This window comes from Artibeus jamaicensis, unplaced genomic scaffold (genome assembly GCF_021234435.1).
Source record: "Artibeus jamaicensis isolate MK-2021 breed Jamaican fruit bat unplaced genomic scaffold, CSHL_Jam_final contig_793, whole genome shotgun sequence".
NCBI classification, from domain to species: domain Eukaryota; kingdom Metazoa; phylum Chordata; class Mammalia; order Chiroptera; family Phyllostomidae; genus Artibeus; species Artibeus jamaicensis.
In genome coordinates this window covers 9,114,444-9,130,095 of record NW_026521975.1, presented here as the reverse complement: position 1 = coordinate 9,130,095, position 15,652 = coordinate 9,114,444, and the positions used below count along the sequence as shown (strand labels likewise).

The 15,652-nt window shown below is 41.4% G+C and overlaps 1 protein-coding gene across 2 annotated transcripts in view; it reads right to left on the bottom strand.

Moving 5' to 3' along the window:
- The window catches only part of ACAD9 (acyl-CoA dehydrogenase family member 9), a 62,004-nt gene extending 61,742 nt beyond the window's left edge, over positions 1-262 (bottom strand). For both annotated transcript variants that reach the window (XM_037147436.2, XM_053672914.1), the window contains exon 1: positions 55-262. In XM_037147436.2, the coding sequence (XP_037003331.2) occupies positions 55-201 (147 nt within the window). In that variant the 5' untranslated portion in view covers positions 202-262. The remainder of the gene's footprint in view (positions 1-54) is intronic.
- Positions 263-15,652: the final 15,390 nt, after the last annotated feature.

Genomic DNA, 15,652 nt, shown 5'->3' with positions numbered 1-15,652 from the left:
TAAGAGCAAGGAGCTGCAGGCAGAGAGCAAGGGTCGGCCCACGTGCAACGTTACCTTCTCGATTTTGCCCAGGAAGAGCTCCTTTGCGAAAGCTGGGGTTTGCAGACTGGTGCGCAGCGAGCGCCGGCTCACCGTGAAGGCCACGAGAGCCGGCAAGGAACGCACCGCTGCGGTGCGCAAGAAAAGCCCGCAGCAGTTCATGCTGCCCGAAATCCCCGGGCACTTCCAAAGCGCCACCTCCAAGCGCCTCAGTCACGTGCACCTGGCTTGCGCCTGCCGATGACGCCACTAGCCTGCGCCGATCAGCCGGCCACACTGGCGTTTGTGCGTCCCTCGCCGCTGCCTCCGGGGAAAACGGAGAGGCGAGGTCGCCGCCATCTTAATGGCTTCACCTTTACTGTGCTGGTGGGGGTGTGTGTGTAAGATTTTGTTTTAAAGTACCAGTGGTTGTTTGGGGAAGTGCAAGCCAAAGGACATTTTCTGGAGCACTGGTACCTACGGGGTGGCTTCGTTGCCTCTCCTTACCGCCCTGTCTCCTGTGAAGAGGACGCGATAAAACTAAAGAAAAAGCAAAGGAATGGGGAAATTTCACAAAATTAGTTATCTCTGGAGGGGAACCCGCACATGGGTAATATCACGGTTTTGAAGTGGATTCCTGAGGATTCGTTTTGTTTTGATTCATAGTTTACATATATGTTACATGTTTTTTAAGAAGGGAAAAGAAAAGGGATGGTCTCCCAGAAAAAGGTCAGATAAGACCCTGTGAGTTACAACTGTCCCTAGGAAACACCAACTTTAAGGGCAGGCAGAGGAACAGAAGCTACAGAGGGGATGGAGAAGGATGACGTCAGGAAAGGTGATAGGGAGGAGGAGGAGGTCCATCATTCCCTGGAGAAGTGGGGAACCCAGTGGTCTTAAGTCAGCCTCCTGCAGACTTTCCTTTCCTTACCTGTCATTCTACTTATTACATGTACATGTTACCTGTACTTGTACCCTGCACTTGCACAACATACTGGAAAATGCTTACTGCGTCCATCGTGAACTGCTGGAGAACAGTGGGAACTCTCATTCACCCCACTATGCCTGCCCACTAAAAAGTAAATCTTGATACATGGGAAAGAACTCAAAACTTTACTGGTTGCAATTTATTTGCGAGCATCTTCTGCAATCTGTTTTTTTGAAATTTTATCTTGTTGATTATAAGACATCTTGATTTCTCCCTCCTGATTTTTTTAAGAGATATTTTTTATTTCCTTTTAGGTAGAGGGGAAGGAAGGAGAGAGGGAGAGAAACATCAGTGCCTGGTTGGATCTTGTGAGACACCCCTGCTGGGGACCTGGCCCATAAGCCAGGCATGTGCCCTGACTGGGAATCAAATTGGCAACCCTTTGCTTGGCAGGCCTGGGCCCAATTCACTGCGTCTCAACAGCTAGGGTTATTTCCTAATTTCTTCATCAGCGTTCAGTACTGAAAGAAGGCATTCTGAAATCACTGCCTTTTTGAAATAACGTGGGGTGGGGGAAAGTGGCAGGGGAGAAACAAGGAAAAAATGGTATTGCAAAATCGATTTCACTCTTGAGTTGGTGTACATTTTCTCCAAAATGAATGACAGGGCAATCAAGTCATCTAATGTGTCAGTTCCTGTTTAGTGCACAGAGAACTCCCTGAGTTAGTCAAGTAAGACATTCAGTGGCACACAGTTTCCAAAACAAAAATTAGAAAAATGTAAGGCATAATTTCCAAGTACTCCCATAGTATGTACAGTGGAAGATGAGTTTTGGAGGTATACTACTTTGCCAGTTTCTAAGCTTAATTTCCTCCTCCATAAAAAATAACATTTATTTCACAGAATTTGAGTAAGAATTGAGTAAAATTATCCATATGAATCTAGCACATTGAATGAGCAGTTTTTCCTTTATAAAAATGAAAAACGGATACCCTCTGAGATTTTTCCATCTTGAGTATTATTAATTTTGAGACAAAGGATGTCGTTTTTATTTTCTAATTATATTTTCTTGATTATGCTATTACAGTTTTCCCAATGTCCCCCCCCCCTTTGCCTCTCTCCACCCAGTATACCCCTTCTCTCAGACAATCCTCACACCATTCTTCATGTCCATGGGTGATATGTATAAGTTCCTTGGCTACTTCATTTCCTATACTGTACTTTACATCCCCCTGGCTATTCTGTAACTAACATTTATACTTCTTAATCCCCTCATCTCTTCACCCATTCCCTCACAGCCCTCCCATCTGACAATCATCAAATGTCCGCCATATCCATGATTCTGTCTCTGTTCTTGTTTGTTTGGTTTATTATTTAGATCCAACTGTTGATACATATGTATTTATTACCATTTTATTGTTCATAGCTTAGATCTTCTTTTTCTTACATAAGTCCCTTTAACATTTCATATAAAAAAGTTTTGCTGATGATGAACTCCTTTGGTTTTCTTGTCTGGGAAGCTCTTTATCTGCCCTTCGAATATAAATTATATCTTTGCTGGGTAGACCAATCTTGGCTGTAGGTCCCCTGCTTTGAATATTTCTTGCCAATCCCTTCTAGCCTGCAAAGTTTCTTTTGAGAAATCAACTGACAGTCTTATGGGGATGCCCCTGTAGATAACTAAGTGCTTTTCTCTTGCTTCTTTTAAGATTCTCTATCTTTAACCTTTGGCATTTTAATTATGACACATTTTGGAGTGGGCCTCTTTGCGTCCATCTTATTTGAGATGTTCTGCGCTTCCTGGACTTGCGTATCTATTTCCTTTAACAAGTTAAGGAAGTTTTCCTTCATATTTTGTCAAATAGATTTCCAATTCTTGCACTTTCTCTTCTCCTTCTGGCAGCCCTATGATGCGAATGTTTGAATACTCAAAGTTGTCCCATAAGCTGCTTACGGTATCCTTACTTTTTGTGTGTTTTTTTATTCTTTTTTCTTCTTTGGAAAAAAAATTTTATATCCTTTCGGATTCTTGTTCTGATTGCTTATGTTTTGCTTCTTTATGTTCTAAATCATTGATTTGATTCTTGGCTTCATTCTAGTGTTGTTTTTCTATAACTTGTCCTATATTTCATAGAGTTAGTATATCCTTTTATTCTGACTAGATCTTTTTTATGCTGTTGAGGTCCTCACTACATTTCTTGAGCACCCTTATAACAAGTGTTTTGAATTCTGAATCTGATAGGTTGCTTATCTCTATTTTGTTTAGTTCTTTTTCTGGAGTTTTGATTTGTTCTTTCATTTGGGTCATGTTTATTTTTCTCTTTATTTTGGCAGCCCCCCTGTATTTGTTTTTATGTTTTAGGTAGAGCTGCTATGATTCCCTGTCTTGGCAGTGTGGCCCAATGTAGTAAGCGTCCTGTAGGGCCCAGTGGCACAGCCTCCCCTGTCACCCAAACTGGGTACTGGAGATGCACCTTTTGTGTGGGCTGAGTGCACCCTCCACCTAGAGTTGAGCCTTGATGGCTGTTGGCAAGTCAACAGGAGGGATTTACCCAGGTCAGTCAGCTGTAAGGACTGGCTGTGACCACTGACAACTAACCTTCCCCCTCTATGGAGGATCAGTTATGCAGGGGCAGGATGTGGTGCTCTGATTTGGTCTGTAGTTGTCCACTGGGTAGACAGGCTGTGGGGCCACTCACTTGAGCTATGAAGCAATCTGAGATAGCTGCTACTTGTGCAGAGCTTGGTGATTTCCAGGCAAAGCCTATTTGTAAATCTAGGCTGGCTGTTTCTAGTACCAGTCTTGGAACCACTTAGCTGTTGCTCGTTTGAAAGGATGTAGGAAGCTGTGAAGCATGAGCCAAGACCAGCCATTCATATGGAAAAGTCATGGTTAACCGCTTGGGTGGGCATAAGTTGGGTAGAACAGAGCCTCAGGGAATTTCTGGGGCAGCACAAACCGTGTTAGCCAGTTTGATGGTGTCTTGGATATGGCACCTCCCTGATGGTTCTTTGGCTCTTGGCGAGAGGTCTCAGAAATGTGACAGTGGCTTCTGCCTGCCTGTCTGCCTAGGTGAAAGCTGTCCCCCAACTCCCACCTTGATGCCAGACACCTCAGTTCCTCCCTGTCTGCCACTGGTGCCTTTCAAGCTGGTATCCTGGTGGAGCTGGAGCTCAGAGGGAGTGCATCTGTGTAATGCTGTTTGTGGGTTATTTAAGGGGACCTGCTTGGAACTTCAGAAATTTCTTCCCCAACTCAATCTCCACTGGTGTTTGCAGCCAGAAGTTATGGACACTTTTCCTGGCACTGGATCTTTGGGCTTGGAGGCCTGGTGTGGGGCTGGGACTCCACACTCCCAAGATGTCCCTTCTGAAATTTTATCTACCACATGTGGGCGTGAGACCAGCCCCTTCTGCACTTCCACCACTCCTACTGAAACCAGAAAAAAAAACCCAAACAATTGGCGTTCTTGCTGGCTGTCACATACCAAACCCAATAAGCAGAGACAGGGATTGAATCTTTATGGGTGCTTTATTCAGATGGCTGGTGATCTGAGAAGAGAGCAGGTTCATACCCTAAGAGACCATCTTACATTTCCTTCCAAACCAGCCTTTTTATAACAGAAAACAAAGTACAGTGAGGGGTTTTGAAATTCAGAAAAAAATTAGATTTAAAAAACTGCAGTATTCTCACCCTGGGCAGCTAGCTGTCTCCAGGCAGGCAGTCGTCTGTCTCACCCTGGAACACAATGGGCCAGGTGCCTCTGCTTGTTCCTCAGGTGGTAATCTTTAGCAGTGCCCCAGGAGGTCGGCTTTCTCTCCTGGGAGCCAGAATGGGCCTTACTGCAGTTACTGAAACAATAGCTTTAACATATGCATTACCTACTAGGCTTATTAGTTATAGTTATAATAAGTAATATTTACCTTAAATTAAATTTTCCAACTCTTGAGTCCCCTATCACTACCTATTTGGATGGATTTGGTTCCTTAATTCTGTTGTCTGACTTCCATTCAACTTGATTTCTGACAGTTCTGAGTGATGGTTGTTTTATATTTTAGTTGGAATTCTTTTTAAAATATATTTTATTGATTCTGCCACTACAGTTGTTCTATTCTCCCCTTCATTCCCCTCCACCCTGCACACCCCCTCCCCCACCAGTCCCCCCCTTTGGTTTATGAGCACATGTCTCAAGTTCTTTAGATTCTATATTCCCTACTATTCTTGCCCTCCCCCTATTTATTTTCTACCTACCATCTATGCTACTTATTTTCTGTACCTTCTCCCCCCTTTTCCTCCTCCCAGTCGCCTGTTGCTAACCCTCCATGTGATCTCCATTTCTATGGTTCTGCTCCTGATCTAGCTGTCCTCTTAGTTTGCTTTTTAGGTGTGGTTGTTAATAACTGTGAGTTTGCTGTCCTTTCACTGTTCATCTTTTTTGTTTTCTTTTTCTTAGATAGGTCCCTTTAACATTTCATATAATAAGGGCTTGGTGATGATGAACTCCTTGAATTTGATCTTATCTGAGAAGCACTTTATCTGTCCTTCCATTCTAAATGAAAGCTTTGCTGGATAGAGCTATCTTGGATGTAGGTCCTTGCCTTTCATGACTTGGAATACTTCTTTCCAGCCCCTTCTTGCCTGTAAAGTCTCTTTTGAGAAATCCGCTGACAGTCTGATGGGAACTCCTTTGTAGGTGACTGTCCCCCTATCTCTTGCTGCTTCTAGGATTCTCTCCTTCATTTTAATCTTGGCTAATGTAATTATGATGTGCCTTGGTGTGTTCCTTCTTGGGTCTAACTTCTTTGGGACTCTCTGAGCTTTCTGGATTTCCTGGAAGTCTATTTCCTTTGCCAGATTGGGGAAGTTCTTGTTTATTATATGTTCAAATAAGTTTTCCACTTGCTGTTTCTCTTCCTCTTCTGGTACTCCTATAATTCTAATGTTGGAGCGTTTAAAGATGTCCTGGAGGTTCCTAAGCCTCTCCTCATTTTTTTTTTGAATTCTTGTTTCTTCATATTTTTCTATTTGGTCATTTTTTTTCTTCCTTTTGGTCCACTCCCTTGATTTGAGTCCCAGTTTCCTTTCCATCACTATTGGTTTCCTGTGTATTTCCCTTCGTTTCAATTAGTTTAGCCTTCATTTGTTCCTCTAATTTGTGACTAAAATCAACCAGCTCTGTGAGCATCCTGATCACCAATGTTTTGAACTGTGCATCTGAAAGTTTGGCTATTTCTTGGTCGCTTAGAGTTATTGGCTCTGGGGCTCTGAGTTCTTCTTGAACAATGTTTTGGTTTGCTTGTGCCTGTTACGTATGAGGAGCGAAGCCCTAGGTGTTCACCAGGGCAGGGCCACCCAGGTCTCTGGGTTGTGATGCTGTATGTGGGGTCAGGGGTCAAAGAGGGGCAATAGCTGTCCCCTCTGCTGCTTCCCATGGCTGGGGCTTGCTTGGTCTGTCTCACTGCTTGCTCCTTCATTGGTTTATCTGCGCGGGAATGTGTGACCGTGGTTATCCTGCTGCCTTGTGCCCTCACTGGGTCTGCCCGTCACAGCCCCACACTTGGGATCTGCCTGCAGCTGCCTGTGCGCCTGGGTCAGGGATCTGTTCTGCCCAACTCCACTCTGCTGCTGGCTCCGCCCCTCTTACCAGTCTGGCTGAATGGTTCGTTGTTGTCAGACTTCAGTATAGTTCAAATTTCTGTGTTTTGGCTGCACTTTTTGTTACTAAAACTTTGTTGTCTTTAAACTTGGTTGTGCAAGAAGGCATGGTGTTTCCACCAAGCCTCCATCTTGGTGGAAGTCTTTTATATTTTAGTTGGAATTTTAATGTGCAAGGAGGTGAGCTGTGTTTACCTATGTTGCCATCTAGGAGGTTATTTTTAAACAGTTTGCTGTAGACATAGACTCTTTTCCATAGTGAATGTTTAAAATACCCTCACTTAGTACAGTAATGCTTCATTTTATTGCACTTCACAGATACTGCATTTTTTACAAATGAAAGATTTGAGTCAACCATTAGCTGTGCAAATCTATTGGGGCCATTTTTCCAACAGCATTTGCTCACTTCATGTCTCTGTCATATTTTGGTAATTCTCACAATATTTCAAATTTTATTACAGTTATATTTTGTTATGGACTTATTATTTAGGAAATACAGAAATTCTGGCCAAGATGGAGGGGTAGGTAGAAACCCTTCACTTCCTCACACAACCAAAAGGAGGATAACAACCAATCTAAAATCAGTAAACAACCAGAAGTGCCAGAAAATGAAACTGCATGGAACTCTGACAACCAAGGAATTAAAGAAACAGTCAACCAGAACAACCAGACCAGTAAGAACCCTAAGTGAGGTGGCAGACCATGCAGGCAGGTCTGGCTAAATGGGAAACTGAGACTCAGAGCTCAATGTGAACTCCAGCAGTTCCTGCAGTGGGAGAAACTCCCAGTCTCACATTAGAATTCTTGGAAAGTGGGGCTAGAGCCAAGCAGGTGAGCTGCAACCTTCCCTCTCTGGCCCCTCTCTCACAGGCAGCACCAAGGAGGGTTGTCCTGCCCAGCTGAATACCTAAGACCCCACCCCCCTTATAACTCAGATGTGCCAAGACAAAGAAATATGGCCCAAATGAAAGAAAAGAGCAAAACCTCAGAAATAAACTAGGCTATGAGGAGAGATCCAACCTATCTAATGGAGAATTTAAAGCCCTGGTAATCAAAATGCTCACAGAACTGATTGAGCTTGGTCAAAAAATGAAAAAACAAATGAAAGATACCCAAAATGAAATGAAGCAAAATATTCAGGGGACCAACCAGTGACAAGAAAGAAACTAGGACTCAAAGCAATGATTCGGACCAAAAGGAAGAAATAAACATCCAGCCAGAACAGAATGCAGAAACAGGGATCCAAAAAAATAAAGAGAGGCTGAGGATCTCTAGGACAACCTAAAACATTCCAATATCTGAATTATAAGGGTGCCAGAAAGAGAAGAACAACAGCAAGAAATTAAAAACTTATTTGAACAAATATGAAAGAAAACTTCCCCAATCTGAAGGAAATAAACTTCCAGGAAGTCCAGGAGAGTCCCAAAGAAGTTGGACCCAAAGAGAAACATACCAAGGCACATCATCCTTAAGTTATCCAAGATTAAAGATAAAGAAAGAATCCTAAAAGCAGCAAGGGAAAGGAGAGAGTTACCTACAAAGGAGTGTCCATAAGGCTATCAGCTGATTTCTCAAAAGAAACCTTGCAGGAAAGAAGGGGCTTGAAATAAGTATTTGAAGTCATGAAAGGCAAGGACCTACATCTAAGTTTACTCTACCCAGGAAAGCTTTCATTTAGAATGGAAGGGCAGATAAAGTGCCTCCCAGATAAGGTTGAGTTAAAGGAGTTCATCATCACCAACCCTTATGGTATGAAATGTTAAAGGAACTTATCCGAGAAAAACAGGTAGTCAAACCCATGAATAGTAAAATGACACCCAACTCACAACTGTCAACAAATGAACCTAAATGAAAAGACAAACAATGAAAACAAAAACTAAGCAAACAACTAGAACAGGAAGAGAATCAGAGAAATGGACATCACATAGAGAGATTTCAGTAAAGAGGGTGAAGGGAGGAATGGGGGTGGGGGAGGTACAGGGACGAAGAAGCATAATTGGTAGGCATAAAATAGATGGGGAAAGATACAAAATAGCATAGGAAACAGAGAACTCAAAGAACTTTTATGTACAACCCATGGACATGAACTAAGGGGGAGGAATGCTGGAGGGTTGGGGGCACAGGGCAGAAGGGGAGAAAGGGGGAGAAATTGGGAAAACTATAATAGCATAATCAGTAAAATATACTTTAAAAAAAGAAATACATTTTGTAAGGTTATAGCTGCCATAGTGATTCCTCTGATGAATCTTTGCAAAGTGAATTGAAAACCTGGAGAGAAGTCACCATTCTGGATGCCATTAAAAACATTTGTGATACATGGGAAGAAGCAAAACTATTAACATTAACAGGAGTTTGGAAGAAGTTGAGTTCAACAATCAGGGTGAGTTTGAGTGGTATAAGACTTCAGTGGGGAAGTAAATGCAGATGTGATAGAAATAGCACCATATTGTTGTCTTATTTTAAGAAAGTGCCACAGTCACCCCAGCCTTCAGCAACCAGTACCCTGATCAGTCAGCAACCATCAGTATTCAGGCAAGACCCAGAAAAATGACTACAACTCATTGAAGGCTAAAATGATGGTTAGCATTTTCTTAGCAATAAAGTACTTAAAAAAAAGATGTTGTTTAATTATTTTGAGAGAGGGGGGAAAGGAGGGAGAAAGGGAGAGAAACATCAATGTCTGGTTGCCTCTCGTGCACCCTCTACTGGCATCCTGGCCTGCAACCCAGGCATGTGCCCTGACTGGGAATCAAACCAGCAACCCTTTGATTCACAGGCCAGCACTCAATCCACTGAGCCACACAACCAGGGCCAATAACATTCTTTTTAAATTAAGGTGTGTATATTGTATTTAGACATAATGCTATTGCATACTCAATACACTAAAGTATAGTGTAAACATAGCTTTTATATGCACTGAAAAACCAAAAAATTTGTGTGACTTGCTTTATTGAGATACTCACTTTATGGCTACAGTCTGGAATGAAGCCCACAATATCCAAGGTCTGCCTGTATCTGTGAATGTCCTTCATGTATGAGTCATGTCAATATAACTGATTCCCATACAGACCTTGCCAGCACATAAGCTGACACTATTACTTGGTTATAAACATACCAGGATGTTTGGTTTGGGATCTGAGTAGAAAACTATTAGATACTGCAGTGTTACAGATGCAAAATCAGAAGGCAGTGGAGACATTTACCTACAGAATTGGAGAAAAGAAAAAAGTTACAAGATCAATAATAAGTTTCATGAGAAATGAGTTAATTTAGTTAAGGGTGCTGCCTTATAGTAGTCAATATCTTAATAAAGACCACACAAATAAGTTGTACATATCTTATCAGTGGTTTATTTCCTGCTGAGAGAATTTGGCTATCACTTTACTGTCTGGAAATCAAAGACCTGTGTGTAGAAGCATCCCTAAGAAAATTCTTTATCTTGTACACTAAGTTATGCTATCTACTATTTCTTCTTTCCCTTTTGATTTGCATTTGTTCTCATTTGGGGTACATTAGTTATTATGAAATCATGGAAGTCACTGGCTTGTTGAAAGCCACAAAGGTAATGGAGTGTATCAACAAATGGCATCAATCATGACAGATGGAATCCCCAATTTGAAGAAGAAAATTTTATTCAGTGTGAGTAGCTCAACCATGGTACAGCATAGCTACAGAAAAGCACAATTGTTAGACACTTCAGTAGTGTTATAGCTCAAATGTGTTACAGCATAGCTGTGGAACAGCAGAGTTGCTAAGTGGCTCTGGGGTGAGGTGGTCCTCTCCAGACATCTGTTTCACTTAATTCCAATTTGCCCCATTCACACCACCCTGGTCTGCTCTTTCCTCCTCTGATCTGCTCCATGTACTCTGGTTCACTCTGCTATAGTTTGGCAAGACATGTTAGGTGTTTCAGCTCCAGCTATAGCTGGAGAAACACAGTCTTCAATCTTTAGGGGAAGGGGAAAGTGCACCCCCCCCCCAGGCTAGAGGGGCCCTACATAGAGAAGGACATATATAGAGAAGTTCCTCACCATTGGTCCCTGATTGGTTTACGCTCATGGAAATGACCCCAAATTTCCACAGTTTGGCCCATAAAGTGCCATCCTAACTGATCAGAGTGGAGCTACTCTGATTGGTTTGTGAAGATGCTAATAATGATAGAGCTGTACAACTTCCATTGGATGGGGACAGCCTCAGTCCTGTTGGTTAAAATAGGCCTCCAGGAACTCCTTTTTAAAGGCTGGCTCAGGTGGCAGGAACACAGTATAGGCAGGCAGTTCACTGCAGGCTTCCCCCCAAAGCATGGCTTTCGTAAGAGGCCCTTGTTTACAAATGGATACTAGGCTCTGTTTTTACATTTGAGCCCAATTTGCCACTAGGAGACCTTCTTGGTAGATATCTTCTTTCTCAGGTTTAATAAGTGTCATGGATTGAGTTATATACCCTCAAAATTCATTTGTAGAATCCTAATCACCAGTACCTCAAGACATGACCTTATTGGGATTCCATTCTATTATAAATTTAATTACCTAAGGTTGGATGAGGCTATACTGGAGTACAGTAGACCCCTAATACAAAATGACTAGTGTCCTTATAAAAAAGGGAAATTTGGAGATAGATACCCACATAGGGAGAATGTTGTAAGGATAAAAGCAGAGATCAAGATAATAATTCTATAAGCCAAAGAACACCAAAGATTGTCAGAAATTCTAAGAAGCTTGGTCTGGAATAGATTCTCAGTAGGAACCAACCATGCCAACACTTTTATCTTAGACTTCTAGCCTCCAGAACTGTAAGGAAATAAATTGTTGTTTAAGTTGTCCAATCAGTGGTTCCTTATTATAGCAGCCCTAGCACACTAATACAGGACATATTGTGGTTCTTAGCACACACTGTTTTTGAAAATAAATAGGGCTTAATAATGACCACAGAGCTGGAACTATGTCTTAGAACTGATACACCCAGTGTTCTTGATATGTTTTGGAAATAGTCTCCTAAAGGATAGGACCCTAGCACAGTTAATCTTTTGAAAAGTTTCTAGACTGCATAGCCTATTACACAGGTAGAAGATGGAGAAAGATGTAGGAAAGACCATTGAAAAAAGTCCTGCAAAGAGAGATCTACTCCTAATTCTGCCACTTGTCAGCTGTGTAATTCTGAGTAAGTGCCTTCACCTCTGAATCTCAACTGTATTATCTATGACTTGGAAGCAATACTGAAGCAAAGACAACTACTAACAAAAAAAGTATGTCCATTCCATAGTGGGCAGCTGTAAGAGAAAAGAATCTGCTGTCCAAGGACTATGTTCCTCAGCCTCTTTTACATCCAGAATAATGTTCTCATCAACATAATGTGGGTCTAAGTAATATGTAAATTCTGTACATTTTAAAAAAAATGAGTGATCATTCTTTGCTATTTCCTATTTCACCAACTGAAAGCAGAGTACTCTATACCTTACAGGCTGGCAGTAAAAGATGGGATGCCAGAAAAAAGGTTACATGCACAAGAAATATATATTGAACTAAGTCACTGACATTTTTAAATTTGTTACAGTAACCAATGTTAACTAATAAACCTTATTTCCTCAGTGATACCTAAGCTAATAATATCTTCCATGTCTCAAAAAATACACTATATAAGGTACAGTATAAATAAAAGGAGTGGGATGGTTGAAGATGGAGGTGAGGTAGGTAGGAGCAGAGCCCCATTATCCCCCTGCCCGAGTGGAATACCTAACCGATCCTCTGAGGAACAGAGTGAACAGTCAGTGGAATCCCAGCTTATATGAAGTATGGAGCCCCAAAATTGTAGAGGACATTGAAAAACAGACAGTGAGGAGATTAGGTTGGGATAGTAAGATCCGTGGGATCTGCGCAGGGATGGAGGCTGCTATGGCTCCTGGCCTGGTCCCTGCTGCAGGATACAGGGAGGAGAGTTAGATCACCAGCTTCCTCCTGTACCAGAGCAGGGTGGGCAGCCTGGCACCAGGAGAGACCTGGATGCTGGAAGTCTCTATGGGGAATAGAGATGAAGTGGGAGACACACAGAGGCAGTACACATCTGCTTGGAAGGGGACACCGGCATCAGAGAAATTGAGGTGCTGGGTGACATCTGGAGAAGGGAGGAGTTGGGCCCTGTCAGACCCTGACTCGGATAATCTCCAGACTGGTTGGAAAGTTGGGCTGTGTGAAAAGCTGTGCACTTTTTAAGGAACTCTCGAGCAGCAGCCGGCTCACCCCAAGGGTGATTTCAGCTGCCCACCCAAGAGGCCCAGTGGCTGAGTGGTACCACATGCCCAGGATTGTCTTATGCTGTGTGCCTAGAGGCAGAGTTGCTGATTTGAGCCTGGCAGCTCATGGAGGACCTGGACCAGAGGTTGAGCAACTGTGAATATTGTGGCCCAGACCTGGTCCCCATCCTCTCAAAACCATAGGAAAGAAGAAAAGTGAAGCCCAGCCCTGTTCTTCCTGTGGCATTTAGGAAGACCAGTGGAACTCACTATTTGAATAGGTTTAAAGTCAGCAGGAGGCTTATTATTTTTTCTTTTTGGTTTCTCTCCCTTTTTTTTCTTCTCCCAAGTGAGACAATAAGACATGGAGTTACAAAGGGTCCAGAGACACATCCAAAGGGGGAGCACAAGGCTAATCCCCAAAACTGAGAAAATGAAACAAATGTCACTTTGCTATCCCATAGAGCTGGCATTTTATTGTTTATGTGTATTATTTTTTCATTATTTATAACATTTTTATTTTATTAGTATTTTCTTTATTTCTCTTCCATATGTTTAGTTTTCCTCATTTTATTTCTCTGTTTAATTCCATTGTTTGACTGGTTTTCCCTATTCTCTCTGTATTATATTTTAATTTTCCTTCTTTCACTCCACTCGTGTACCAATAACACACTACTCTTGATTAGGTACTCTCTATTCTGGTTATTCAAATTATATATTTCCTGTCATATTATTGTTGTTTCAGTACTATTGTAAATAATTATTATTTCATACAATTGTACATACTACACAGCAACCCTCCCTGATCTTAGCCCACTTCACTTTATTCCTAAGCTTTATTGTTGTTGTGGTTAACCCTATTCTCTCTCACACTATGCCTACGTTCTACCCTTACTCTCACTATATCTCATCATCTATCCTTGCACATGGGCTCTGTTTTCTGGATTCAACTCACGATCATCCTCCCCTCTAACAAGAGTCTTATCTCTCTTTCACCTTTTATAAAAAGTGGCTAGTTGGGTGAAATATCACAGTTAACAATATACTTATCCAAAGAAGCTCCTATCTTTTCTCTACTAGCTGGAACTTTAAATCCCATAAAATACTCTACTGCTCTCTTAACCCATGTTGTCAACCCCCTGCCACTGATCACATATGACAATAGGTGGAGGCTGCAAACATCAGTATGCCACCTGGAGGAGAGAAACCACCAACAAAGGAAACACCAAAAGGTAAAAACCCAAGTACAACAAGAGAGCCCACACAAACAGAAGAAAGGGCAAACCCACATGTCCAGAGAAGGAGATCTAAAAGACCACACCACTGAACCACATAGAATTCCTACAATATAAGTTCACCCTACAAAGACAGCTGGCAAAGGAAAACATCAGGCAGCACAGAAACAAACAAAAACAGTCACTTTAAATGGGGAGACAAAAAAAAAGAGCATGCAATCAAAGGAATGGAAGACTCCCCACTAAAAGAGCTAAATGAAATGGAGGTAACCAAAGTATCAGCTAAGGTCACCAAACTATAAACAAAAAAACAGGAAGAAATAAACAATAAAATGTCAGAAATAAAAAAACAATAAAAGAAAAAAAAACAAGCAGGCTGGATGAAACAAAGGATTGAATCAGTGAGCTGCAAGAAATGGTAGGAAAAAAAAACACCCAGAAGGAGCAAGAAAAGGAAAAGATACTTAGAAACAGGTGGTAAGGAAGCTACAAGAAAACATGAAAAGTAATAATATTTGTTTAATAAGGATACCAGAAGGAGAAGAAGAGCAAGGGTGAAAAAAAAACCTGTTTGAAAAAGAAATAATAGAAAACATTCCTAATTTGATGAGAGAAAAAGTCACAAAAATCCAGGAAACACAGAGAATCCCAATCAAGAGGACCCCAAAGAGGCCCACTTCAAGACACATCATAATTAAAATGTCAGAAGTTCAAGACAAAGAGAGAATCTTAAAGGCAGCAAGGGAGAAACAGGAAGTAACATACAAGGGAACCCAAATAATGTTAGCTGCTGACTTCTCCATGGAAATGCTCCAACCCAGAAGAGAATGGCAAGAAATATTCCAAGTAGTGAAAATGAAAGGCCCACAACTAAGACTACTTTATCCAGCAAGGCTCTCAACTAAAAAAGAAGGCCAAATAAAAAGTTTCTCAGACAAAAGAACTCTAAAAGAAAATACCTCACAAACCAGCTCTTCAAGAGATGCTAAAGAGTCTGCTTTAAAAAAAGAATAAAAACAGTTAGAAAGAGGAACATCAGTAGGGAAAAAATGGCAATGAATAAATATCTATCAATAATACTCTTAAACATAAATGCTCCAATCAAAAGACATAGAATAGCTGAATGAATAATAAATTCTGTTCCACACATATGCTGCCTACAAGAGACCCACCTCAGAACAAAAGACTTACACAGACTGTAAGTGAAGAGCTGGAAACAAATATCCCAAGCAATTGAACAGGAAAAAAAAAAAGCCGGGGTAGCGATTCTCATATCAGACCAAATAGACTTCAAAACAAGGGCCCAAAAGGTCATTTCATAATACTCAAAGGAAGAATCCATTAGGAAGACATAAACATTGTAAATATATATGCACCCAACGTAGGAGGACCCAAATACATAAAGAAAATTTTCGAGGACTTCAAGAAAGATATTGACACCAACACAATTATTTTGACAGTGGGGTGTAGGGGATTTCAACTCCCCAATGCCAAAAATGAATAAATCTTCTAAACACAATACCAACAAATATTGCAACATTTAACAATGTCCTAGATCAAATAAACTTAACTGATATATATAAAGC